The 25458-nt window shown below is 39.7% G+C and overlaps 1 protein-coding gene across 4 annotated transcripts in view; it reads left to right on the top strand.

Moving 5' to 3' along the window:
* Window positions 1–5085: 5085 nt before the first annotated feature.
* The window catches only part of RB1CC1 (RB1 inducible coiled-coil 1), a 72970-nt gene continuing 52597 nt past the window's right edge, over window positions 5086–25458 (top strand). For 2 of the 4 annotated variants that reach the window (XM_062633403.1, XM_062633404.1), the window contains exons 1-5: window positions 5086–5234; window positions 18640–18755; window positions 20508–20635; window positions 23708–23834; window positions 24107–24277. In XM_062633403.1, the coding sequence (XP_062489387.1) occupies window positions 20565–20635; window positions 23708–23834; window positions 24107–24277 (369 nt within the window). In that variant the 5' untranslated portion in view covers window positions 5086–5234; window positions 18640–18755; window positions 20508–20564. Of the gene's footprint in view, window positions 5235–18639; window positions 18756–20507; window positions 20636–23707; window positions 23835–24101; window positions 24278–25458 lie in introns of those variants that run through there. The other 2 variants (XM_062633405.1, XM_062633406.1) reach the window with 2 other exon arrangements.

The following is a 25458-nucleotide window of genomic DNA, read 5'->3' on the forward strand; positions in this document are numbered from 1 at the left end:
CCCATTTCTGGCAGTGTTCAAGGGCAGGTTGGATGGGGCTTTGAGCAACCTGGTCTAGTGGAAGGTGTCCCTGCCCATGGCAGAGAAGTTGGAACTGTATGATCTTTAAGGGCCTTTCCAACCCAAACCATTCTGTGATTCTATGAATCTGACTTAAGTGCTTTAATGTAAGAACCCAAAGCTGCTACACAGTAAAAAATGGGAACTCTTTTCTCAGTAACATTAAATATTCAGTAATGCCAATACAGCAATACCTTTCTATAAATGTAAGTGTTGTTGCATGTAGTCTTTCAGTGTATTGTCTGGCCTTGTTGCGTTTAGTATTGCCTGTGCATTGTGGAGAGTTGGCAGAGTGGGAAGGTCCAGTTACTGCATCAGACAAATGGGATCTCTTAAATCAAAATACACAACATGGGATTTTTATAGGGTTATTCAGGCTGCCTGTTTTCCCTTGAGAACTTCTGTCATTAACCACTTCTGAGGTTATGTCCATTCTGACTCTTTTATCTGAGGTTTAAATATCCTTTGCATATTTCTGCCCAGGACCAAGAGCTGATCTCATGACCTAGATGTTCAATTGAAGATAACTATCCCCTCCCTGCAAGGAGTTCTGGCAATAAGCTGGAAAAATCACTTATGAATTCAAAACCTGAGTAGTCAGAATTACAGAAGCATATTGGGAAGCCACATGGTGTTAAAATCACTGGTTAGGAATGATCCATAAAGGGGTCAGAGGGAGTGGCATGCTTTCAAAAATGGCGTCAGCTGCTCCTGAGTCACTGACCATTCAAAAACAAGTTACTGAGAGCTTATGGACCAGTCAGTGCTCTGGAAAAGAAGCAAGAGATGAGGCAGTACTTGGTGTTTGCTATGGACTACCAGGATACATTAAAAGATATATCTCTCTCTAGCTCAGAACAGGACTAGATTGCTATTTTTAAAAAAGATTAAATTGTTTTATTCCAAGAAAACTTAACTTGAAAATGAGTACTTGCTCAAGATTACAAGATGCCACAAAGTATCCATGGGGAAAGAAGGAACTTGGGTTTGCAACATCAGCCTGGGTTAGCAGGGAAGTGAACGCAGCTGTTTCCAACATTTAATAGAAAAAAAAAGAAAATAAAAAGGAAGTTGATGAATATAGCAAGTGTAAGGGAAGCAGAAATACAAAGAGATGGCAAGTAGAGCTAGAGAAAATAGGAATATGTGGTTTTTCAAGTACATTTAGAACTAAATAAATACTGATGGTATTGGTCCGCTACTGGCATGGCAGATTACAGTTGTGCAGTTTGGTACTTAAATAATTTTTCTGGTGTTATCAGAGGGCTGCTTGATATATTACAGTATTACAGATAACTATGGGAATAAACTCTTAAGAGCAGAACTCAAGAGGTTTAGCTCATGTGGTGCCATGGAGAAAACTTAAGAGGTGTTAAGGAACCACATGTGAATAGATGTCTCCAGAGAGAATCACATAACAGCTGACAGTGAAAATGCCCAGTTGAGGTAACAGATGCTAATTAGCCTCTGTGACCCTTGAAAGCTTAAATTCTCACTCCATGTTTTTCTTAAAACACATCATAAATAAAACAGGATTTTTCACAGTCTTGTCCCATTAGTTTTTGAAAGAAAGACTAACTCCCACGTCCTAATTTTCTTTTGAAATAGAATGAACTCAATAATTTGTTTTTTTTTTTCTCTCTAAATCATTCTCTCAAAAAGCATTCTTGACTTCAAGAACCCACCCCTCTCCCCTCAGTTTATAGTAGCTGATCAACCATGCTTCCATTTTTTAATAATTTTTACTATTGAAATATTTTAGTAGAAATCACATTTACAGCATCCAATTTATACATAAAATCAATAAAGAAATGTATATTCAAATTAAAAGAGGCAGGGTCATTTCATAAGCTAAAAGAGGTCATGAACACAACAGTTGAGGTAGAATGGACTACCACATACAGGTGTTAGGTTGGATATAATTTGACAGTAACTTGGGGAACAAATACTCATGACAGATAAATCAATTATGAGATTGACTATAAGGAGATACTAATTTTCAATGTAAGTAGGTTTATCTGATTATTTCATGCTGGGTTCTGCATCTACACTGTGTGTTGACTTTGCATATAACTCTATTGTCAGTCCTAGCAGCTGTCACAGCCCTGGGAGCACTAGCAGGCTTTGTGACTCCTTCTGCCCTTGCTCGAGGGCATCTGTCACTCAATGTGGCTGTGGGACCTGGTCAGGCTGCTGCCAGACTGCTGGGTGGGATCTGCTTCTCCTTTCCTCAGAAGCTTCATTCAAGCTTTAGCCCTTGGCTTTGGCTCTTCCTTGAACTAGGCTGCAGCTGTGACCCAACTGATCCTGCTGCATTGTGCTGGCTATACCCCAGATCTGCCTTCTCACCACTGACTTGTCTACCAGTTACTGAACTGGTGGCTGAACCAGCTGCTTGTCATCAGACCTTGCTCTGGTAAGTGTGGGACTGTTCCCCTTCCTGCCTTGCTGCCAGCCTTGGCTCCCTGCTTGCCGTCCCTTGCAGAGCCACATCTTCTTTTTGCTCCCTGACTACAGCTGCATAAACATGTAGTTTGAGCCACATCCTTTGGCATACCAAATTTAGCACCCAAACCTAAAAGCACACAGTGAAAAATTCCTTCTACCTTCTTGTCTATTTTACAGGATGTGAAAAAATATAAAGGTGAATCCTAAACAGTATGTTGAAAAAATAACAACCTAAATTTGGTACAGTACTTTGAAAATAGGTAGAATTATCAGCAACCCTGATTTAATGCTTTCTTTTCTTATATCCTGGAGCAAAATAACCTTCCTAAAACACTGCTTTTTCAGGATAGAAGTGCTAGACATAGACATAGACAAAAATTTTTGTTTCTGTTCAGACAGGCTCATGAAAAAAACCCTGTAATTAGTTGCTTGGCATGAAGTGGCTCTGGATCCCTTTGAGAGGAAGTAACATAATAAAATGCTACAAGAACAAGCCAGACCAACCTGCTTTGCTAGCAGCACTTTTCCTACTCCCCAGTTCCTGCTTCAGTCCTGCCTGAGCTGTCTCTCAAATCAACAGCTGTCCAACACGTGCTGTAAAAAACTGAACAGTGCCCAAGTGCCTGGAGCCCCATTTTATGCAACTGCTGAGAGCTTGATTGGCAGAGGTGCTTTGCTTGAAAACTACAAACCCTCTTGGTGATGCAGGTTCAGTGTTGGAATATGTGCTGCTTCTTCTCTTGCTGATGTCTCAGCTCCTCAAACTACAAGAGGTCATTCTTGGTAGTATGTTCTTAAGACAAGTTTAGTAAGGCTTACCAATGCTTTTTCAGGCTTACTAAACCTCAAAGTTGTTTTTTTTTTACCCTTGGCTTACCTCCCTGTTTATAGCATGTACGACACTTGCTTTGTGAAGTTCCAGCTGGATGTCATTCGCTTCACACTAATGATTAGTCCTTCATCACATTCAACAAATTTATAAAGGAAATCATTTTAGGAGACACGAAAGGCAGAAGTTGACATCTGTAGAACTAAAAGACTAATCTTTGACATAATCACTGTTGTATTATAAAAAGCTGCCATGAACTGCTTTGTTAGAAACATGTGCTGTATTTCCCATTATGTCTGTTCAACTGAATACTAATGTCTTCTCAGCTCCATTCACTGTTGCAGTTGTAAGTGCCAAGGACATCTTTCAGAATGTGGGTAATTAGGACATGTCCTCCAACAAACTGCAAAATTGAAGAGCACATATTTATCAGATGCCACAAGGTGGCAACTGGGGGTAGCAAAGCCGTGTTTTCTTTCCAAAACCCACAGAAGCAGCGTTTCCCAAGAATACCTGTCTGGACAGGCTGTGACCAACATTGTCTTTAACATGACAAGCAGGCAGAAGTAGCTACCAAGACCTTAATGTGAAAACTTGTTTGAGCTTGTGAGAAGTGGTAGGTTTACAAGCTGATGGAACTAGAATTAAAAAACAAAATTAGGTAAAGGGCTGTGCATGTGAGGTTTATACAGGCCTGAGAGGAAACTTCAGGTGAGGGGAAGAAAATGTCTTATATAATGCATCTAGCTGTTTTACTGAATGTATCTGTCCCTGCAGGCTGAAAATGAGATGAATGCACTCTCTTTTGCATTTCTCTTCTTACATGCTTCCTTCATATTCTGGCCACAATATTGTACTTTGAATTTGTTGTATTTCATGACCTGCTACCTTTGGTATGTGTTATGGAAGGAGAGGTCACTGTGAAGCAACAGAGAAAGTATAACCCAGCTGTAAGCTATACTCAAGGGATCTCTGCTGGAAGATGTCCCTAACTCCACTGTTGTGGACCCCCATCTGCAGTTCTCAGTGAAAGAAGCTGCATCCTGCCACCCCCGTCCAATCTGCTCTGCTGTGCTTTATGCGGGTATGTCCTCATCTCAAACAAAAGTTCAGCAGGCTAACTGTAACGAAACCCATAATAAAAGAAAAACCTTCAAGTGATAACTGTGAGGTTCACTTTCATTTTCTCGGCACAGGAACGAGTGGCCGGTTCCTAGCTTACAGCTTCATCTTTGTGCCTAAAGCTCTGAGACCCCGCTGGGGCCTATCCTTCCCGTGACCCTTGTACAGAGGCAGCGAGAGGACCCTGCTTTGGCGGTGAGTACACATGAAGCCACCGTGCCTGGGGCTAGGGGGTGAATTTTTCTCGGGGTCGAGGAGGGCTGCTGCTCGCCTCCTCACCCGGGTTAGGGTAAGGCCTTGCGGCCCATAGCCCCGAGCCGCGGACGCCTGGTGCCAGACCCCATCACGACCTATACCGGTTAGCGGCCGCCTGTCACGAACGCACTTCAATGGTCCCCAGGGTCTCCTCGGGTAAGCGCGAGGGCGCAACTTCCGCCTCCCCCGGGCCCGAGCGCCGCTTCCGCCCCGCGGTTCCTCCTCCGGGCCGCCCTCTCCCGGCATGCACCCGCGCCGGAAGCGGCTGACGACAATAACAAACATCGGTGGCGGTGGCGGCCGCGCCGACGTTCCGCGGCCTCGCTCTCCCCAGCCCGCCCCGCCGGTCCCGCGCCGCCCGCCCGCCCGCCGCCTCGCCGAGCCAGGGCGCGGTGACCGCTGAGGTGGTGCGTGCCACCGCGAAGCCGCCGGGCCTGGCCGCGCGGGGGGGTGGGGGGTGGGTAGGGACCGGGGGCGCGCCGCCGAGGCTGGATGCACGGCGCTGTCGCGGGACCCGGGGGTGAGTGCCGCCGGGGGAGGGGCGGGCTCCCCCCGCTGTCCTGCTCGTGGTCTCTGTCCCTCCCAACCACAGGGGCCCCTGCCGGAGGGGTTCCGCTACCGGGAGGGTGGCCTTGGGAAGGGGCGGTGGTCGCGGCTCTGAACGTTGGGCTGCACCCGTGGGGCGGGCGAGGAAGAGTTGGGAGGCGTATGGGGGGGATGTGTGAGGAGGGAGGAAGGGGATCCCGCTGCTGGCTCTGGTCCCGGGGTGGCGGGGTGACCCCCGCGCAGCCGGCGGTGCCTGGGGAAGGCCGGGGTGCTCCGTCCCTGCCCAGGGTTCCGGTGCTAGGGCGAGGGATTCGCTGTGAAGTTACTACAAGGAATGACTCAGCCTGGCAGCGCCTCCGTGCTCGCCGTCGGTAGCGGTCAGACGGCCGCCGTGCAGAAGCGTTGTGTTTACAAACGTTGTTCTGCCTTTCCCTTGGTTGTTTACTTGTTCCTGCTCCCGAGGAAGCATATGTCGTGTGTGGAGTTTTCCCGTCGGTTTCTCGTCCTTGCTTTCTAGTGGATTTAAAAGGCTGTTTTGTTGATCAGGGCTCCCTTCCCCAGCCCCTCCAAAGTTCTGGCCGACAGTGACCCTGGGGTAGGAATGCTGATATGAATGTTGGGAAAAATTAATGAACAGATATTTTTCGGAACTTATGTTTCTTACTTAACTTCATCTAGAGGTAAAAAAAGTGATCGCCTCAACCTGCCATACTCGGAACCAACCCAGAAATGTTAGTTTAGTCTTCTTACAGTCATAGCTTTTTATTATTGTGTCATTTGTTTTTGGTCTGAGGTAATAAAGTAGTGTGTTCTGGCCATGAACCATTCCCCACCCTTCATATTTAAAGCTGTCATCTTTGTTTATGGGAGAGAATGAGAAGCTTGAGAATTTTTATTTTTTTTTTTTTGCCACTCACATAAATGTGCATTAGAAATAGTTCATACAATAGTTCATTCCGTAATTTATGGAAGGAATTACACTTCTGAAGTTGTTTGTTTGACTACTTGGCAAAAGATACCTCAGTGGTGCTATAGGGAGAATGAGAATGGAAAAATATGCTTCTTACAGTTCAGATTCATACTGCTTGGAAGCACTGTGAGGAATACTAGGCACTGTAAATACTTGATTTAGATAGTACTCCAGCCTTCCATTATCTGAAGGGGGCCTACAAGAATGCTGGAGCGGAACCCTTCATCAGGGTCTGTAGTGATAGAACAAGAGGTAATGGGTTTAAACTTGAACAGGGGAAGTTTAGGTTAGATATGAGAAAGAAATTATTTACTGTGAGGTTAGTTAGGCACTGAAACAGGGTGCCCAAGGAAGCTGTGGATGCCCTGGCCCTGGAAGTGTTCAGAGCCAGGTTGAATGAGGCTTTGAGCAACCTGCGTTAGCATGAAACATCCTTGTCTGTGGCGGGAGGGCTCGAGCTAGATGATCTTAAGGTGATTCCAGTCCTGAACATTGTATGATTCATAACAGTAAAAAAAACTTGTGTGCTAATATGGTATATTTAAGTTGTGGATTTTTAAGAATGTTCAATATGTAGTACCTTGAGAAGTTCTTAGATGATAAAGCACATGAAGGAAGAACTTTACTGTTATCTAATGTTCTAACATAAACTTTAGTGCTAAGAAGCAAGTATTAACAGGAAAGAAATTATATGTTTAAACATAATTAGTTTAGATGAAAGAGTGCAGAGGGTATCTTGTAGTTACTCTAAATGCTGTCTGGAACTCAAAATGGTTCTGTTTTGTTATGTTGGGAGTGGTAAAGGGAACAACTTGCTGAAGAATGTGAGGGAAGGGACTTCAGCTGTGCCAGGTATAGAACTGGAAATACTAAAGGGATCTTTTGGGATAACGGATTAGTGTAAGATAGACCTAATTGCACTCTGGAAATACATTGTTGTACGCTTTGTACAAGTAGTTGAATGTTTTGTAGATTGAAAAACAAAAAAAAAATCTATCTTATGCTCTGTTGTGTTGATCTAGCCTTGTTCTTCGCACAGATTTGGGTTAGTAGTCTTTTGAGATCATATTCAAGGGGTTGGCTATCTCCGCATGTCATGTTACCATATTTACAATTAGAAGTGTGTGCAGAAGACTTGCACTCTGACTGGAGAAGATCTTTTGTGAGGACTTCTGTGGCGTATGTCTAAAACATCGTCCCTGCATGTTGTTTGAACAACATAGCTACAGGGTCTTGCAAAAATTAAGGTGAAAAATGTAATTTATAAATTGTCAGTACATTTCTTAGAATTTCAGTTGTTCTGGTTAAGTAAGGGGTGAGTGTATGTGGGGGGGATAGGAGGAGCACATGTTGATATGTTCCTTGTGATAAGAGAGTGGCAGTTACAGTGGAATTGCTTTAAATAATTTTTCTATATGTTATCCTGTTGGTTAGGTTATTATCAGTGTCATCTTAAGGCTTTATTTAGTTTTAAGCTAGCATTTAGTTTCTGTGGAAGACAGGCTCAGAGTGATGTGAGGTTATTGAGACTTTTCTTGTGCAGGTTGGGTTTGTTCACTTGCTATGAAGTGAAGCAACTCAAAAACTACAGCATGCTTACCCGTCTGTCACCAGAGCTACACAGCTTCACAGTCATTTGGACAGTGTTCAAGCAGTCATGTGTCTCCTCCTGCATATTGCTCAAGAAAGTTGTGCTCCTAATTTTGGTCCACAGTTCAATGACATTATAGGAAGAGTTTGGGGGGGGGGGGGGGGGGCCGCAAAGGGGTGTGAGGAATTTTTAATATCCTACTAGTAGCATTCTAATGTGAAGTTGATAATTGGTGTTATTGAGTAGCAAACATCTTCATCACAAGATGCCAACTTACATAGTAATACTGTATTATACTGCAGGACCTGATAGAATGCACTGACACCAAGCAGGCAGAAAAAGTCCCACTAATATGTAAATTGCTAATCTAATTGCTGCAATTACAAAGTGTCTATTTTGTAGCTGATTTATCAGAACCATGACTTCAGTGTACAAGTTACATGAATTCTTTGTTGTAAAAGCCTACAGCATGATTAATGATGATAGAGGAATTGCTAACAATGATTTTTGTGAGCTATTAGTGTTCTGTGGTTATTGCAGAAGTCACTTGTCTATTTATGAGTTAATTCATATTGTAAATCCACTTTTAATTTAGGGTTCATCTGATAGAGAAGTTGGAAGACATCATAGCCTTTCTATCCCCATTTGTAAGCAGGGTTGGGAGTGGGTATACTTTGGCAATGCATTTTCTAACGGGATTTGAGTATAACTAACTTGTTACTAATAAATAATACCTATATCTCGGTTGTTGTCATTTCATGATGGAAATACAAAACACATTTATTGATACAAAATTTTCAGAGATGGAGATAGGGCTCATGGAGATAGGGCTGCTGAAGAGAACCACCTGGATGTCTTGTGTGGTTCTGGCTTGTCTTCTGTCCATCTCCAGGTGTGTATTTTTCTTTTGTTGTTCAGGTTGCAGTCCATGGTTCTAGTAGGGTTCTGAGATCAAACTGCCAGTTCAAACAACAGCTGAATGTAGCTTTTTATGTGCGTCCAAGATGTTGACAGTTTCTTCTGTGAACAGGTTTTGCAGCTGGGCCTTTATCACATCAAGGTGAAATGATTACAATGTTCTATATATAAATCATTAGTAGTTTGAGTATCTGGAAAATCACCTGTAGAATGTGGTAGCTGCGTTCTATGTAAAATTATTTAAGTGTTATATGAATTTCTCTCTGACTGGATTGATTACCTGTTGATAGACAGTAAAATATGAAAGTGTTCTGTTGACTGGTTTGGTTCCAAATGTCGTGTATCAGTTTTGCTGTGTAATGCCATAGGTCCAATAAGAAGACTGATACATGAATATTTGAGAGCAGCTCTGCTAAAGGAATGTTCTAATGGGTCCCTGACTTCAGAACATGCTTGTATTTTCTTGTTATGAGATAGTAGCTCATGTTTTCTTACCTACTAAGACTTACTTTTGAAACAGTATTTTTGGTTTGTTTAAGAGAATAGGAAAGTTGTGGTGGAATAGCATCTTCAGTATTTCAGTTGCTGTTATTTGGAGGGATTAGGTGAAACTAGCGTCTGTATAGATAGAAGCACAGTACATCAATCTCCATTATTCTTGAAGATGTGTTTGAAAGGCCAGCATGTTTGAATGGATTGAAAAGAATGTGTATTTTAGAAAGCTTCACTGAAGAATTAAGAAAAGGGAAAGTTTACTTCTATCACGGATTAAAAAATTGGACCGCTCTTTATAAAGCTAAAATATAAATGGCACTTTGCTGAGATCTGGTTTCTGAACATTTGAGGTAGCTGCTCCCAAATTCTATTTTGATTTAGTGTTTAGGTTCTCTTTTGTACCTGACTTACCTATATTAATCCTAAATTCTGTAAAATATGCTCTTTTGTGTATTATGTATGTTGTAGATATGGCTGCAGCAATTTTTACTCTTTATACTTTGAATTGTAGTGGTTTCTTGGTATTGCAGGGACTCTAAATGTCAGTGGTTTGTCTCAAATGTTATTTTGGGTTTGTTGATGCCAAGTAGCTGTGCTTGTATGTCAGAAGTAGGGATATTTGACCCTTACTTATGTAGTTGTGCCTAGGATAGACAGTTCATACTGACAAAATGGTGCTTTTACTTCTAGTTTTCCTTCCATCCTCCAGAGTGTGTATTTTTCTTAAATTCAGAGGCAGATTCTTATATAAGAACTATTGTGTAACCAGAGTAGCAGCTCTCTTCTAATACATTATGCTTATGCTATAGTGCAAGTACGCTGCTAATAAATTCAAGGGTACTTATTTGTCTACTGTGGTTAAAAATATTCTTTACAGATACTCGTGTTGTCTACTGATTGAGAGACTTGATCAAACCCAGTGAATAGGTCTTTAAACAAAAAATGAAAATATGACTCAGAATTCTCAGTTCTGTCTGAACGAAAAGAGGGGGTGTAATGTGTAAACTTTCCTTTGCTGTTATATGAAGGACTCCGAGATAAAGTATCTATAAATTTAAAAAACTAGATGTAATATAATAGCAATTTCATGTGTATGTTATGACTGTGAACAGCATAACTGGGGTTCAGTAAGGTAGGGGTGCACTTGTAGTATCTCAGTGGTTGTGGTTTTTTGGGTTATTTTTTTGTTTTGTTTTTTTTTGGTGAGGTTATGTAGTTCTTAAGATGATAGTTCTTAAATAGGTAGTGTTCCATAACAGGATTTCTTAGTGCATTTTGTTAGCTCTTTTAAAGTACCAGAGACTTATCCCAGAAGCGTAAAGGAGGGCAGTTGATGATTACTAAACACTTTCTTCAGATAACATAAGTTTAATATTCTTCAAACCCATCTTAAAGCTCATTTCTCAATACATTGCTGTTATCATCTTTCAGATTGAGATAGAGATCTGAGGGTGATTTGTAACAATACTAAATGCAGATAGAACAGTAAGCTGATTTGCCAGAAATCTAGACATGAGTTTTGAATGTGTACTCATAGGGAGGGGTGGGGCTTACGTTGACTGTGCGTGTCACTGATGGTCCTTTAATTGTCTAAGATGCCACTAAAAAAAAAGTTGATATATAAGAGGAGGTTCATAGGTGACATGAATTATAAGAAACCTAAAAATGAGATATCAGAGAATTTTTTTCTTTAGATCATGAAACTTCAAATGCATAATCATCCATATGAATAAGAAAAAATTGAAATAAGTTTGGATGTTGCTAGTCATTTGAAGAGTTTACCAAGATGGTGGTGGATTTTCGTGTTACTGGAAAACTTTATTCTTACTGTGAAATATGATTGCTTATAAATAAAATTAACTAAGGAAGAACCTATGACTTTTATGTAGGCAAGCAGACTAAATCACAAGGAAATTTACTTTTCTTGCATTTCAATGTTCAGTCTTTAACTTTCTTTTGTATTTGTAGTGTTTTCATTTCTGTGAAATACAAGCCATTTAATCTGTCTTTCTGTGTTTTCATCCTTTAAAGTAGGTCTGGCTGAGTTACCACATGAAAGAGCTACCACCCTGTGTATCTGGAGAGGAGAGAGCAGGAGAAATTGCTGCATGAACTGTATTTTGAGAAACTGCCCTCAGTTGCATCTGTAGTAATTGCCCGTTTTTGAGTTAGCTTAGTCTGCTCTTTAAGATGATCTGTTAGTAACTGGTGATGGCATGGGCAGTTAGCAACCTGAACGATGCCTTCTGGAAATTTTCATTCATCATCTTGGATGATGGTGCTGATGTTCGGTACCCTTCTGTAGTCATCAGCCTCTTTCCAGCCTTAGTTGTGGACTGATAGTTTGTGGAGCCCTGTATTGAACTGGCTTATGGAACTACATTCAGCTAGCAGTAAACTGGGGAAACGTGCTGTTTCTAACTTGTTAAAGTAGGCCAATTTATTCCAGAGCAGCATGGAAAGTTGCACCACTGAGAGTTGATGCAGGGAGAGGAGCAGAAGAACTGGCTGAGGAAAGGGATTCATAAGTTTGGTTTTCTTACTATAACCACTGTTTATGTGATTTTTATTTTTTTTTTTGGTTAACCAGAGAATTAGTTAAAGAAGTGTTGGTGCCGACTTGTCTGAGTTTGATGTAAGAAAAAAAGGAGTTTTTGTTGGCTGTTTCTTGCAGAATTGTTTGCAAACAGTAAGATTTTACATGCTGATTATTTTTAAAGAGCGTATGTCTACAGGGAGAACCTTCCCACCAATATGGAGTCGGTCAGTAACTTGAGTAATACCACCCGAAGCTCCACATAACCAAGAGCATTCTTTGCAAACACTTGTAGTCTACAAATGCTTCTGAAATGCCAAAATACATTTAGTGGAAAAAAAAAAGAAAAGCTGACAAAACTTTCAGTTAACAAAACCCAAGTCTCAGAAAGACTGTTTCAATCAATTAAAACCAAAGAAAGGGTACTTCTAAAGGCTGTGGGCTGTTTCTTATCACTGAGAATGTCAGAAACTCTTAGTTTGTTTTCTGACTTATACCTATTAAGTGAGGCACAGAAATTTTATTTTCTGTTGGGCTAGAGATGTGGGGGTTTGAAAAATGCTAAACTTTTTTGTTTGGTAGTTTGTGGTTTTTTGTTTTTTGGTTTTTTTTGACTGTTGGAGGAGAGGAAACTTTTGTCTTATCCATTATATGAAGTATGTTTTGGCAGGTCCTTGTATCAGTGAAAACAGCAGTGTAAATAGGTGTTAACCCTCAGATCTGGAGTTTTTTAATTATGTACATATGGAATCGTGACACAATGACTAATAATGTGCTTGTTGTCTTGTAAACATGTTTGCAACTACTGCTTTTCATGATATGAGCTGTGTCTGAAATTTTAAGAAGCTGCATTGTTTTGGGCCACACCAATTTCAAAGCTGTTCCTTAATTCACAACGTTTTCTTACCTGCCCAGATGCAGTTGCTTTTGATCTCCAGCTGTTCCACCAGCTATGTTATTGAGGATCTGTGAACGCATTGCTGTGCCTACTTTGCTAAATGAGGAGCTCCCATGTAATTCAGAGTTGTAGAAGCAACTCTGTAGGAGTAACTCTTTAAGTATTAGGTTGGTATTGTGTAAAATGATTCATCTCCAGGGGAGGCGGGGGGGGAAGCCTCTTAAACTATGAATTACTGTATACTGAGTTACTGAGTTTAGAAATTCCTCTTTATTGAATTGGGATGTAGGGGCTTAAGCATGTTTTCTGGTTGCTCTGCAGAATTGCAGCTTGGCTGTTGTGTTGAGTGGAAAAGACTTGCTTTACTGACCAGCAGCTGAGTTTGAGAGCTGTTAACAACACCCTGACTGTTGGAGATGGTGTAATTAAGTAACCGCCTCTGTGCCTGATGCACATCACAACACGTATAAATAGAGCTGCAGATGGCACCTTACAGATGTCAGGGATTGACAGCCTTTCTTTAAGATTATAGTGTGGCTTGAGCATGAGGTTTAGAGTCTGATACAAAGTGGTAATGGGAGATAGGATCTCCACCTGGAGTAACGTGTCTCTTACTGATTAGATGTGGTCTTCAGGTTAAATTTGTTTTGGAGGAGCAGGGGATGAAATTATTCTCAGCAACTAGGTCAGGAGGAGTGGTACTGTTTGTTCATCACGTAACTTAGGTGTGTGTGGATTTGTTTGGTTTGTATTTTTTTTGTTTTTGGTTTTTTGGGGGGGAGGGTTGTTTTGGGGTCTTTGTTTTTTTTTGTTTGTTTTTTTTAAGTTCTAAATTTTTTATGTGCCTTTTAAAGCATGTTTCCTTTCAACACTTGGTTGTCCAGATAAAGGTATGCATTTGCATTGTGTTTTAGAAACTAAGCCATTTCTGTTGCTAAAATACATTAGTAAAGAATGTTTGCCCTCATAATGAGGTCATTTTGTTTGTGCTTCTGGTGGTATTTGTCTTTTGCAAAATTAAGATATTTCTGGTTAGAGGCATAGGTTGCAGTATTGAAGAAAGCTTCTTGAAATCTGCTTTTAGACATGATCTTACAAGTAACATGAAGGAAGGTATTTATTTCCTTAAATTCAGCTTCAGTCCCTATGTTAATTTTCCTTTGATATTAGGTTTTATGTGCTGTAAAATCCTTTGCTTATGAGATGAGGTATGCAAGTTTGAGCAAGAGAACATTTTAAGAAGGGCACCTGGAAAATAAAGCGACTAAAGGTAGAAGGCAGGTTTGCAGAAGGAAACAAAATGAATTGGAAGGAATATTATGCATTAGTCTTGTAGGTTTGTCTATTATAGAGTTGCCTAAATTGAAGTGAAACAGGAAATCCTGATTTAAAAAGGCAGGAGAGAAGGGTGATACCACAGGAATTGCAGCATCTCAAAGGCAAAGCTTAAGATTTGCTTTATGGAAATGAAGCACAGCTTAATAAATGTTAATATGCCCCAAAGCTGGCTCTCCATCTCCAGAGGTAATAAAGGTATAACCTCCTTGAGGGGATATGTTCTCCAGATCAGATACTCGGTGAATGAGCAGTAGCATTTGAGTCTTTTAAACACATGATGGACTAGTCAGCCTTTGTTTCAGATGAATTGCCCTTTTGTCAGGCAGGAATTCTGTGGTGATGTCCTGTGAGATACCTAACCTTTGTAATCAGGAGTGACAGGACTTGTATTGGAGGCACTATTACCTGCACTATAGCCTCAACTGGCCTGCAGTAAACTTCCTTTGTTAGCAGTATATAGATGATGCACATTGGCAATTATTACATTCACATAGCTCGATGTGAACAGCTGCAGTCTTTGAGTGAACAGTGATAGTCTGGCCTTGCTTAGGTAGTTAAGCTAGTTCTGTCTGTCTGCTGTCAGTTGAGCCCATTGGAATCTAGAGATATATATGGGGGGTAAGGAGTTTGGGCCCCTTGGGCCTCTGTGACCTGGGAGATGAAGCATTGATAAGTATGGCTCTTACAGATGTGAAGAAGTACTTCCCCAGGCACAAAAAGCAAGAAACCTTATACTGCTGGTGTGTTGCTGTTGTAGAAGGTGGAATTTTAAACCACTGGGTTTAAAGGAAAGCTGTGACTTTGGCATAGTTAAGTGTAAATTCCAGGGAGTTAAAGAAAGATGTATTAATATATTCATTTGCTTAAGTTTAGCTTGTAATCTAGTTTATAAAGGAGGCATGGAAAATGACATATCAAAAACATGCATGAATGTAAATAGAGATATCATAGAGGAAACTTAATGACTTTAAAGTGAAGTTGGTAATGCCCCTTTAAACCCAGACAGCACAAATGCTGATTTCTCTCTGTGTCCTGCACTGAATGCCATGTTTCAGTGTTTGTGTAGTTGGAAAGAATCGTACCACGAAACAGCAGAACAGTCAGAATTGAATAATGAAGCAGGGATTCTGCTCTTAAGGGCAGAAATGATAAATGTAGGCATAGGATTATTACTGGAGAGCTGTGAAACCCATGACACCCTACTGTAAATGCGAAGAGGAGTGGTTTGTAAACAGACATTTCTTTTTTTTAGATGTAACAATGAGCATGTTCTGAACTAAATAACATACATTTCAAAACTTCGAAATGTGTGTTGAAACTATTGATAAACAGTCTTCAAAAGTACTTGGTTGTTGAGTTTATATTGGATAGGAAAAGCCTGCAGTACTTTCATAAAGTGAAGTTATGGCATTGCAATGTAAACACGATGTAGAGCAGTGAAATAAATGTTATAACCAGCATGATGTATACGTGGATGGTTTTGGTGTTTTGTTAGCTAACGTACGAAGAATTAATTCTGGAAGCTTTTCTACTTAGTACTATTCTTACTTTCTTTTTTGTCACCTCATTCTTTTCCTTATTTTCATACCTTCCGTCTTTTTTTTTTTTTTCTGGCAGCTGCTACAGAAATTTCCTTTTCAAATTTTTAGCTATTTTTTTTTTTTAATGGGGTTGTACCAACTACCATCCCATAATTAAAAGGATCTTTTTTATATGATAGCACAGATCTAATACAGCAGGTTACACAGTTCAAACAAATAACCTGTATGGAATAGTCATTTTGTTACAGTTTGTCTGATTACAGTTAGCAGCTCTGTCTTCAGTAGTTGTCTTGTAATTGTTTGCCCTCTAAAATGAATTCAAATCATTTCAGCAATGTAACTCTAAAAAGCTTGAAACTTGTAATGATATATAACAATGTAATGCTGGAAAAGCCTGAAATTCTTTTAAGTGGCCTGTTGAGGTAATACGAACAGAAGAAGGAAATGTATGTGTTTATGGATATATATTCTGTTGAAGCTTGATCGTACCTGAGTTTCACTCCAAGTTGTGTTAAAAACTTCTGTTACTGCTGAATCATAATATTCTTGAATATTGGGACCAAACTTAAAGGCTAATTTGTGATATGTGCCTGACCTTGCTTGTAGTAGTCTGCTGTAAGCTGATATTCAAAAAAAAAAAAAAAGAGACTTAGAGAACTGTGACTGGTTTTTGTGTGTCTTCCCCTTTTAACTAATCATGGACTTTGTTGGTCAGGCTCAGCAGATGTTGTCTGGAAATGCAGGACTAAGGAGAGCTCTCAAAATGCAGTTTCTTCAATGTGTCGTGTAAACAGGCAGTTGGAGAGAGGCCCTTCACATCGTCCTGCTGAAGGCAGGGCTGCAGACTGCCTTTATTGGGCACCAGTGAATCTTCAGTGGAGCTTGGTGTTAAAGGCGCATACTCTCAGAAATCTTTTTTCACGATTCCTCTGTTCTTGGAAGTACTCTGAGAAATTTGTGACAGCCTTGGGAGTAGGTGAATTCTACCTTTTTTTTTTTTCCCCATTATTATTATTTTTTTCTTTAAAGAGTAACCCAATATAGATTTGTTGTGCCTGTGTAAGTGTAGTTCTGTTCCCTCAGTATTGTTTGTTGAAATGTTGGATGGAAAAAACAGCACATGTTTCTTAATTTCTTAATCTTGCATAGGAGCTAGAAGAATAAACATTGTAGTGCTGTGATCCTGTTTTGTGGCAGAAGTGTTTCAGTAATTTCTAGTTATTCATATTAATGTGCATTACTTTGATCTAAATGAGATATTCCTAAATTTGTTTTGCTGAAGTACACCTACTGACTCCTGGTAGGCAAACAAAAAGGACATTTCAGTTACTGGTTTTCTGGTAGTGCTTAAACACATTGCTGTTTCCCTTTTTGTTGCACTTATCCTTTGACAAGGTGATGAGTGTGCATTCTGCATAGGAGTAAAGAGGGAGTAGACAGGAGTGAGGAAGATAAAAGCTCAAGTAACAGGCTAATAAAGTTCTGTCTGTTCCATGCATGTAAAATACATGTAGTAGTTGCATAATGTTTTCCTTTATCATAAGGCTTTCAAATTTGGGATGAAGTGGTTTTGATTTGCTGTTAGGAACATGAGTTGTATAAAATGATTTACATGTTCTAATGGTTTTCAGGCTTCAGCAAACCTATTTTTAGGAATGGATTATCACCTTTTATAGTGCCTGATCATCTTCTCAGAAAGCTTGCTAGGGCATTAACATGATCAAAACTGTTTCTTTAGAGTTTGACTGTGCACTTGCCTGACTGTCCTGAGCACAGCTGCTTGTTGCTGCCTTCCTTGCCAAGCGCTCCTTCTCCTTTGGAGCTACTACTTAACTGACAGCAGTTAAAATGAAGTACGGTAGCTTAAAAGACCAACCTGTGCTGATCTGGCTCATTTTGGTTGTTACAGTTTCCACTGTAGTTTAAACAGCAGTTCTGGGAGAGGAAGCCTCTGGGAAGGGTGCTGGTGACAAAGGTGCCAGGTTTCTCACCTGGAGTATTGTGTGCAGTTCTGGTGTCCTCAACATAAAAAGGACATGGAACTGTTGGAACAAGTCCAGAGGAGGGGCACGAGGATGATCAGGGGACTGGAGCACCTCCCATTTGAAGACAGGCTGAGAAAATTGGGGCTGGTGAAGAGAAGGCTGCGTGGAGACCTCATAGCAGCCTTCCAGTATCTGAAGGGGGCCTGTAAGGGATGCTGGGGAGGGACTCTTCATTAGGGACTGTAGTGATAGGACAAGGGGTAATGGGTTGAAACTTAAACAGGGGAGGTTTAAATTGGATATAAGGAAGAAGTTCTTTCCTGTTAGGGTGGTGAGGCACTGGAATGGGGTGCCCAGGAAGGTTGTGAATGCTCCATCCCTGGCAGTGTTCAAGGCCATGTTGGACAGAGCCTTGGGTGGAACGGTTTTGTGTGAGGTGTCCCTGCCCATGGCAGGCGGGTTAGAACTGGATGATCTTAAGGTCTTTTCCAACCCTAACTATTCTATGCTTCTATGACAAGCAGCTGGGGATGGTAACAACTTCAGTTTGTTTAAAGAAACAAACCCCCAAATCTAACAAATATTTTGACAGTAGGTGAATGGCTTAGCAAACAGGGTCATCTGGTTTCAAGTAAGGAAAGTGATGCTGATTCCTGAAGGAACCTGTTGGGTACAACTGCAGGAAAAGACTGTTCATTCAACGGCAGTAGCATGTGTGCCTTTTTAAATGGACTTCTCTTAGAAGTTGCATTTAGTTATTACTTTATTGCTCTAGCATCTTCGTGTCAGCATTCTGTTCTGAAAAATGTTTTCAGTTAATGGAAATTCAGGTAGTTCTTCTTAGTGAACTAAATTTAACTTCTTGTAAATACTGAAGAATATCACTGATGTTTATTTTAAAGCAAACTTACGGGCAAAAACATTCAGGTATATAGCAGTCTGGAGCAGACTTGTAACCGGATAGCATTTTTAATTAAAAATATACTACCACATAATTATTCTTTCTGGCACTGATATACACCGATTTCTGGGTTAGATGCAATGGTGACCATAAAATCCTGACTTTTGATAATACCTGTAATTGCATTCTGTATCTTTTCATTGCAGATCTTCTCTGGCTTTAAACAGCCATGCTACTCCATTGCCAAAAATCAAGCGAAGCGAATGCATGCATTTATTCCCCTCTTGAATTTGAACTTGGTAGCTCTGTATAGTGCCTGAAGGTAAATCTTTCTTTTGGTTCAAGTTTAAAAGTTTTGAGTCTGCTGATGTGCACATAGCAGATCCTGTCACGAATTTTGATCTTGATAATATATTTTCTTAATAACATTTTTTCTTTTCCTTTTTAAATAGCTTTAGTGTTAAGGTGTGGAGGGGTATATGTTTCATTAAAATTTCACTTCAGGTACACAAGGTTTCCAAACATACACTTCAGCTTGGAAAGGAATGTTTATATGAAAGCTTCTTATATGGGCAAAATCCATATAGTATACATGATACTGTACAAGCCTTTTACTCTACTTAGGTGGAAAAGAGGTGCTTTTGGTGGGGGATAGTTGCTTTAAGCATTGTATTATTTAACATCTGTTTCTAATACTTCCTGGGCAGTCCCAAATATACCATCTGTGAAAAAAGTCTACACATGATATTGATTCTGAAACTGAGGCCAAGTGATTTGGTAATAAATTATTCCTAGCTTGTTCATAGTGTTGAGCAGGTTTTGTCCGTTTAATAACTTCAGTTTGTAGAGTATATTCTTCTTATTCCAATATAAATTGAAACTTTTGCCAGATAATGCAGTAAAGTGCAAGTGCAAGGACAGCAGATCTCAATTCAGATAAAATTAAGATTTTTTTTTTTTTTTTACTTGATATGATTCTGTTTTTGAAGCCTTGTTGTGAAAATGCATGTTTTGAGTAGTTTATATACTATAATTAAGGCTTAAAAAGTGTGTGGAAAGTCATTTTTATAATGACAAAAGAATATTGCTGAGTAGCTGAAACTTCTGTAGCTTAACCTTTCAGAACTCCTTCCACATCAAAAAAAAAAATCAGGTCATTAGTGACTGCAGCGCTAGTTGTACTTCTGTAGCAGCTTTGTTAGTGTGGAGGAAGTTATTCATAAACTTCTGAGCTCTTGTAGAGGAGAAGAGTAAAAGGCTCAGAAGTGTGGAGTATTTCAGTGATAAAATCTCAAGATTACATCTCAGTGTTTTAAAAAACAGGTCAAAGTTTTTCATGTTATATGCACTGGAAAAAATGTGTGCTTGTAGTCACTCATCTAGATCCTCATAGGGTACAGGACTGAAATGCACCCCCAGGTGTCGGACTGCAAGTTGATTCACAGCTAGTGCTGAAAACAGGAAAATATGTTGTGGTTTGTGGTTTTTTGTTTTTTTTTTAATTGTTACTTAATTATGGAGAGATAAAAAGAACATCTACCTAATCTTAGCTTTTTGGGTTGGTTTTTGTTTGTTTTTGTTTGTTTTTGTTTTTGTTTTTTTTGCTAAAGCTTCAGTATGTCTGTGTGGAATAAAAGCCTGTGGATAAGGATATTAGTGAGCAGGCAGACTTTGTAGCTGTAGCTTCATCAAGGAATGAATGCTTACAGCATGGATCATGCTACTGTTCGTAAAATCTACAAAAGATGTCTGGAATTGACTATCTGGGGCTTTAAAAATTAGAAATGAGCTCATGGTAATGAGCTCAGATGGTGGCTTTGTTATTTTCCTGAGTATATATTTTCATATATTTTCATATTTCTGGTCAGAGAAGCATGTGTATGTTTAATATTAGATAAAGAACTGTGGAATGTAAGAGCTGATGTATTCACCTACTACATATGTAAAAGTGTTGTGTGTTTTTTTGCTTTTTTGTTGTTTTTGTTTTTTTTTTTCCTCCAGAAGCATGTAGCTGTGTCTTTTGTAACTCATGTGGAACTAACACTTGATTTTTATTAATTTAATTTTTTTTCAGTATCTAAATGATTTTAGCAGTGGAAATTCTGAACTTCAGAGACCTAAAGAAATCATCATGAAGCTGTATGTATTCTTGGTCAACACTGGAACTACCCTTACCTTTGATACGGAACTTGCTGTACAAAAGTAAGAAAGTAAAGTAATTGTGTATTGCTTAAAATTAAGTATAGATGCTTTTTTGTATACTGAGTTCAGGAGAGATGATAGTTGAATTTTGCATGTAGTTATCTTCTGGGTTTTCAAGTATTTGAGTGAATTTTTTTTTTTTGGTTTTTGCTTTTTTTTTTTGTTAGTTTTTTTTTTTTTTTTTTTTTATAAGCATGTTCAGTGGCTTGCAGGTGATGGTGTGTGTATTTGAGGTACCATGAAAGAGCAGAGATTGTTTACTTTCTGGGGCAGTGACAGAACATGGCCTTCTCTTAGCTGAGTCTGGTGTTACATTTGGTGTTTTTTGGAAAAAAAAACCTGTCAGAATGACTTTGGATCTTCTGTGACCTTTTTTATTTATTTATTTAGGATTCATCTGTAGAAGTGTTTTTTTTCCTGACTGGCATCACAGAAAGAATTCTTCAGATAGCTCTTTCTCCTGTCAGTATGCATTCATCCTGAGGAAAATGTACAGTCTCTAATATTTTTAGATCGCATGCTAAAGAACCAGCATATAGGTTTTTGTCCTATATCCAGGATGGGTAAAGGTTGCTTCTGTCCTATGCTGTAAGGCTCCAAAATGTTTTACACATATTTTGTATATAAAACAAGAACTTCTGAATGCCCAACTGCTTGAAATGTGAGCAGTGTTACAGAATCACAGTTAAGTCCCAGCAACTTTGCTGTTCATATTTTTTTCACTGCACATTAAAAGCATCTTTCTTTTGGAGAGGACTAGATACACTGGATGTGTTGTATCCTTTTTCCTTGTTCTCAGGTGGGACTCTAATAAGTAAATAATGTATAGTATTATGGTACTTCATGCATCTTGGAGCTAGCAAGGGCAAAGCTTACCTGCTGTATTCATATTCTATTAGTGATGAATGAGTTGGAAGTAATTGCCCTTGAACGACTTCTACAATGGTTTTTGTGCTTAAATCCGTTGAATCCCTGTTTGTAATTTTCATGATTCAACAAGCAAATTTGAATTTTGAAGCTTGTTTGGGGTGGAAGGGCCCTAAGACTGTCTATGTGGTCTGTTCTTCTGTAAAGCCTACTGACACTTAGTGTATAATAGTGTTTCATCTAAGCCATTCCTGGATCTACTGGGTCATTTGCAGATGTGTCACACCTCCGTATGCTGTCAGCACCTCCATATGCTGTCTGGTACAGCAAGATATTTTGTTCCTAAATCATGGTGCCGAGTGAAATACAGCATCTGAACTGCCAGACCAGGCACCTAATAGTCTGGTACTGGCTGACTCTTGTTCAGTTGGATAATTCTTTGAGAAAGAAGCTTTCGAATGGCTGAACCACTGTCATGGTTTAAACCCTAGCCAGACGGCTTGTTCACTCACTCCCAGTAGGTGGTGCCGGGCTGAGAGCAATCGAGGCCCCCCACCCCCTCACCCCAGGGCTCTCCCCTTCCCGGCTCCTGGAGGAACGGGGAGGAGGATCGAAAGAGTGCAACTCCTACGGGTTGAGACAAGAACAGTCCAGCAACCAATGTACAACACAAATCACCACCGCTACCACCAACGACAACAATGATAAGAGAAAATAACAAGGGAAGAGAATACGATACCACCGGCCAAGAAACGAGTCCCACCCGGAAGCCCATGTCCTTCTGGGTAACTCCCAGTTACCCCCTACCCTGGGCATGACGTACTGTGGTATGGAATACCTCTTTGGATAGCCTGGGTCAGGCGCCCCATCTCTGCTCCCTCATGGCTTCCCCTCCTCCCTGGCAGAGCATGAGCCTCACAAAGTCCTTGGTCAGGGTAAACATCACTTAGCAACAATCGAAAACATCGGTATCACCAGCACTGTTCCCAGGCTGGAAGTCAAAACACAGCACTGCACCAGCTACCATGAAGGAGAAACATGACTGCTACTGCTGAACCCAGGACAACCACACAAAATGAAAGACTCTTCAGTTGAACAGTTTAATTTCTTATTCTCTATATTTGTATATCTATGCTCTTTGTAGCAAGAATGTTTCCTGGGTTCTTTGCCTGTTTCCTGGGTTCTTTGCCTGTCTCCTGGAAAAGCCAACCTATCTTCCCAAAGACTGTGAAGATGATAGGTGAATGCTTACTGTAATACAGCTGGCGAGTGCAAGCTTGTGCTCATGAGATATTTGTAGTGAATTCATGATGTCATGCTGAATCATGGTTATTTTAGATAATTGACCTTTTTTTCACATACCATATAGCCAGTTATTGCAAACCCATTGATGCTTTTATCGATTATTTACTTGATACCCTGAAGCTTTTTAATATCTTTGCACAGGGACTACCCAGTGTGTTATAGTTTGGGTCAGTTACTGTATCATAATAGTAAATTCTTGTTTAGTTTACCGTTTGTCTGTGTCTTCCAAGACAAAGTCTAGAACTGTCTAAGATAAGCAGTAACATGAAGATGTCATCACCAAGAATTAATGGTACAAGGATGGTAAATTAAAAGAGGGATGGCTTATTGATCTGCTTTTTCTGCATTAAAAGTGTCTGATATATTTTCATGAATTTGTTGCATATGGATTGTTTAATTTCTGTTTAGTGCTCCACATAACATACAGTGAATCAGAATTGATTAGGTGAAATTGTGTTACACATAATGGAAACTTAATACTCGTGTTGCCTTCTAGGGCTTCAGCAAGTCAGCTGTGTGTTCATGAAGTACAAATTCAAAGAACATAATATGGTTTATACATTATACATATATATGGGGTATCCTAAAAGTGTGATGTGATATAGTTTCTGTATGGTATTACATCTTCTTTGAGAAAAAATTGCTGATAAGTTACCAGTAATGTAGAGTCTGTCTTCTTTTAGCTGGTAGCTTATTAGCTGGGTGTCCAGAATGCAACACATTATAACATGTACAGAACGTAAAGATATGTCATTTTACAGAATAAAAAGTAGTAGTCCTTTAAAAAAAGTTCTGCTTCAACACAGACAAGTCATCTCTCTCAATTACAGGAATATGTAACGTTAGAGGCACAAATCTGCTGATAATGTCCTCTTCCTTTTTTTTTTTTTTTTTTCCCAGTGTGGCTGATCTGAAACATGCAATTCAAACAAAGTATAAGATTGCCATTCAACACCAAGTACTGGTTGTCAATGGAGGAGAGTGTATGGCACCAGACAGAAGAGTGTGTAGTTACAGTGCTGGAACAGTAAGTGCATACTGCATTCTTCAACTAAACTATCAGTTATAGGGGAAGGAAAAGATGTTTTACTGAGGAATTTTTAAGTTTTTTTTTTTTTCCTGTAGTGCATTGTTTGCTGGATTTCCTTGCATTTGGAAACAGATGTTTATATATTTAGCTTACATGTGTAGATCTTAACATAATCCTTAGGACACTTTACCCACATGATGAGGTGATCGGTGGTTGAGCAGTATGTTGTTTTTACTCAGTGTTTGTTTTCATTTTCTTCTTGAGTGTAGGATACCAACCCAATATTTTTATTCAACAAAGAAATGATCTTGTGTGAGCGTCCACCAGCTATCCCCAAAACTACATTTTCAGCAGAGAATGAGATGGAATTGAAAGTAGAAGAATCTCTTATGATGCCTGCGGTGTTTCACACGGTAGCATCACGGACACAACTTGCAGTGGTAAGTAAATTCTTACTGTACTTTTACAGAAGGAAAATAACTTTTTTTTAATGTCAGAAGGGAAGCTTGATATAAATTATGAAATAGCTTGTTTAAAAGACAGTAAGGATGACATATTAGTGATGACGTATTCTTTCGAGCCTTTTTCTTGGAAGTTTCAAGGTAGGTATTGAAATGTGCTTGCTTCTTCAGCATGCTCAAAGCTTCTTTCAAAAGTGTACTGTATGTAACACAGCCTTTATGGATGCGTATATTTACAGCATTTGCAAAATGAAAGCAGTCTGTTTGCTTTGGGTTCATGCCTTAATGCTCTGCCTTATTTTCAGTGTCTTCAGTCTGCCTCAACCCGAAAACTGAAAAGTTACATTGCAAGTGTTGTTAACCCAAGTAGAAAATTTTTAAAAACTGCTTGCCAAGCTTCTGTTTCATCTGATGTCAAAACTGCTGAAGAATTAATAAAACTAAGCTTCCACTTCCTAAAATTCAGGTCTCTTATTACTGAGTGCTGGCTTTTACTTACATAGAAGCAAACTTGTCAGAATTCTAATTTGATTACTTCTGTATTATTTTGATAGAGGGAAATGGTTTCCTGCAACATGGTCAGTAAGATACCAAGCGTGCATGCAGTAGAAGCAGCTGCATGTTCAGGAGAGTGACACAATGCCTTCAGTAGCTGATCTGATTGCGTTTCTTCATGTTAGGAAATACTGCCCTCATTTTCCTTTTAAAATTTTGCTTTTAAATGTATTAAATTTTGTCACATCTGACACAGCTGGGAAGTGAAGAAATGGTTATGTGTAGCACTTAGAACAAAAGAAATGATGCTGTATGGGTTTAGCATCTTGTCTTGGTAATAAAGTTAGTTTCAGTGGCAACTTTAATACAGTCAAGAAGAATATTTAGCACGTGAAGTGGCTTGTTTTCAATACTGTACAGCTGAATTCAGAGAAAAGTGCTGCGTCTTACATATAGTACAGGGGTGTTTTTGTTTTGCCCCTTGGCCTTCTGCCCTGTCGGGAAAACTAGCCTGGATAATCTGACCTTGACATACTGTCAGATTTAAGGCAAGGACTGAGTCCAGTAGATTCTCTTGCTATCTCTGCCACCTGTTGACAGTTACTGCTGATTTAGTAAATAGGACCTTGAGTTATTAGGAATCTGTGAATTGTGTGATTGTCATA

Source organism: Pezoporus occidentalis, unplaced genomic scaffold, assembly GCF_034315485.1.
Source record: "Pezoporus occidentalis ecotype Australia unplaced genomic scaffold, CSIRO_AGI_Poc_V1 ctg4, whole genome shotgun sequence".
In the NCBI taxonomy this organism is placed as follows: Eukaryota; Metazoa; Chordata; class Aves; order Psittaciformes; family Psittacidae; genus Pezoporus; species Pezoporus occidentalis.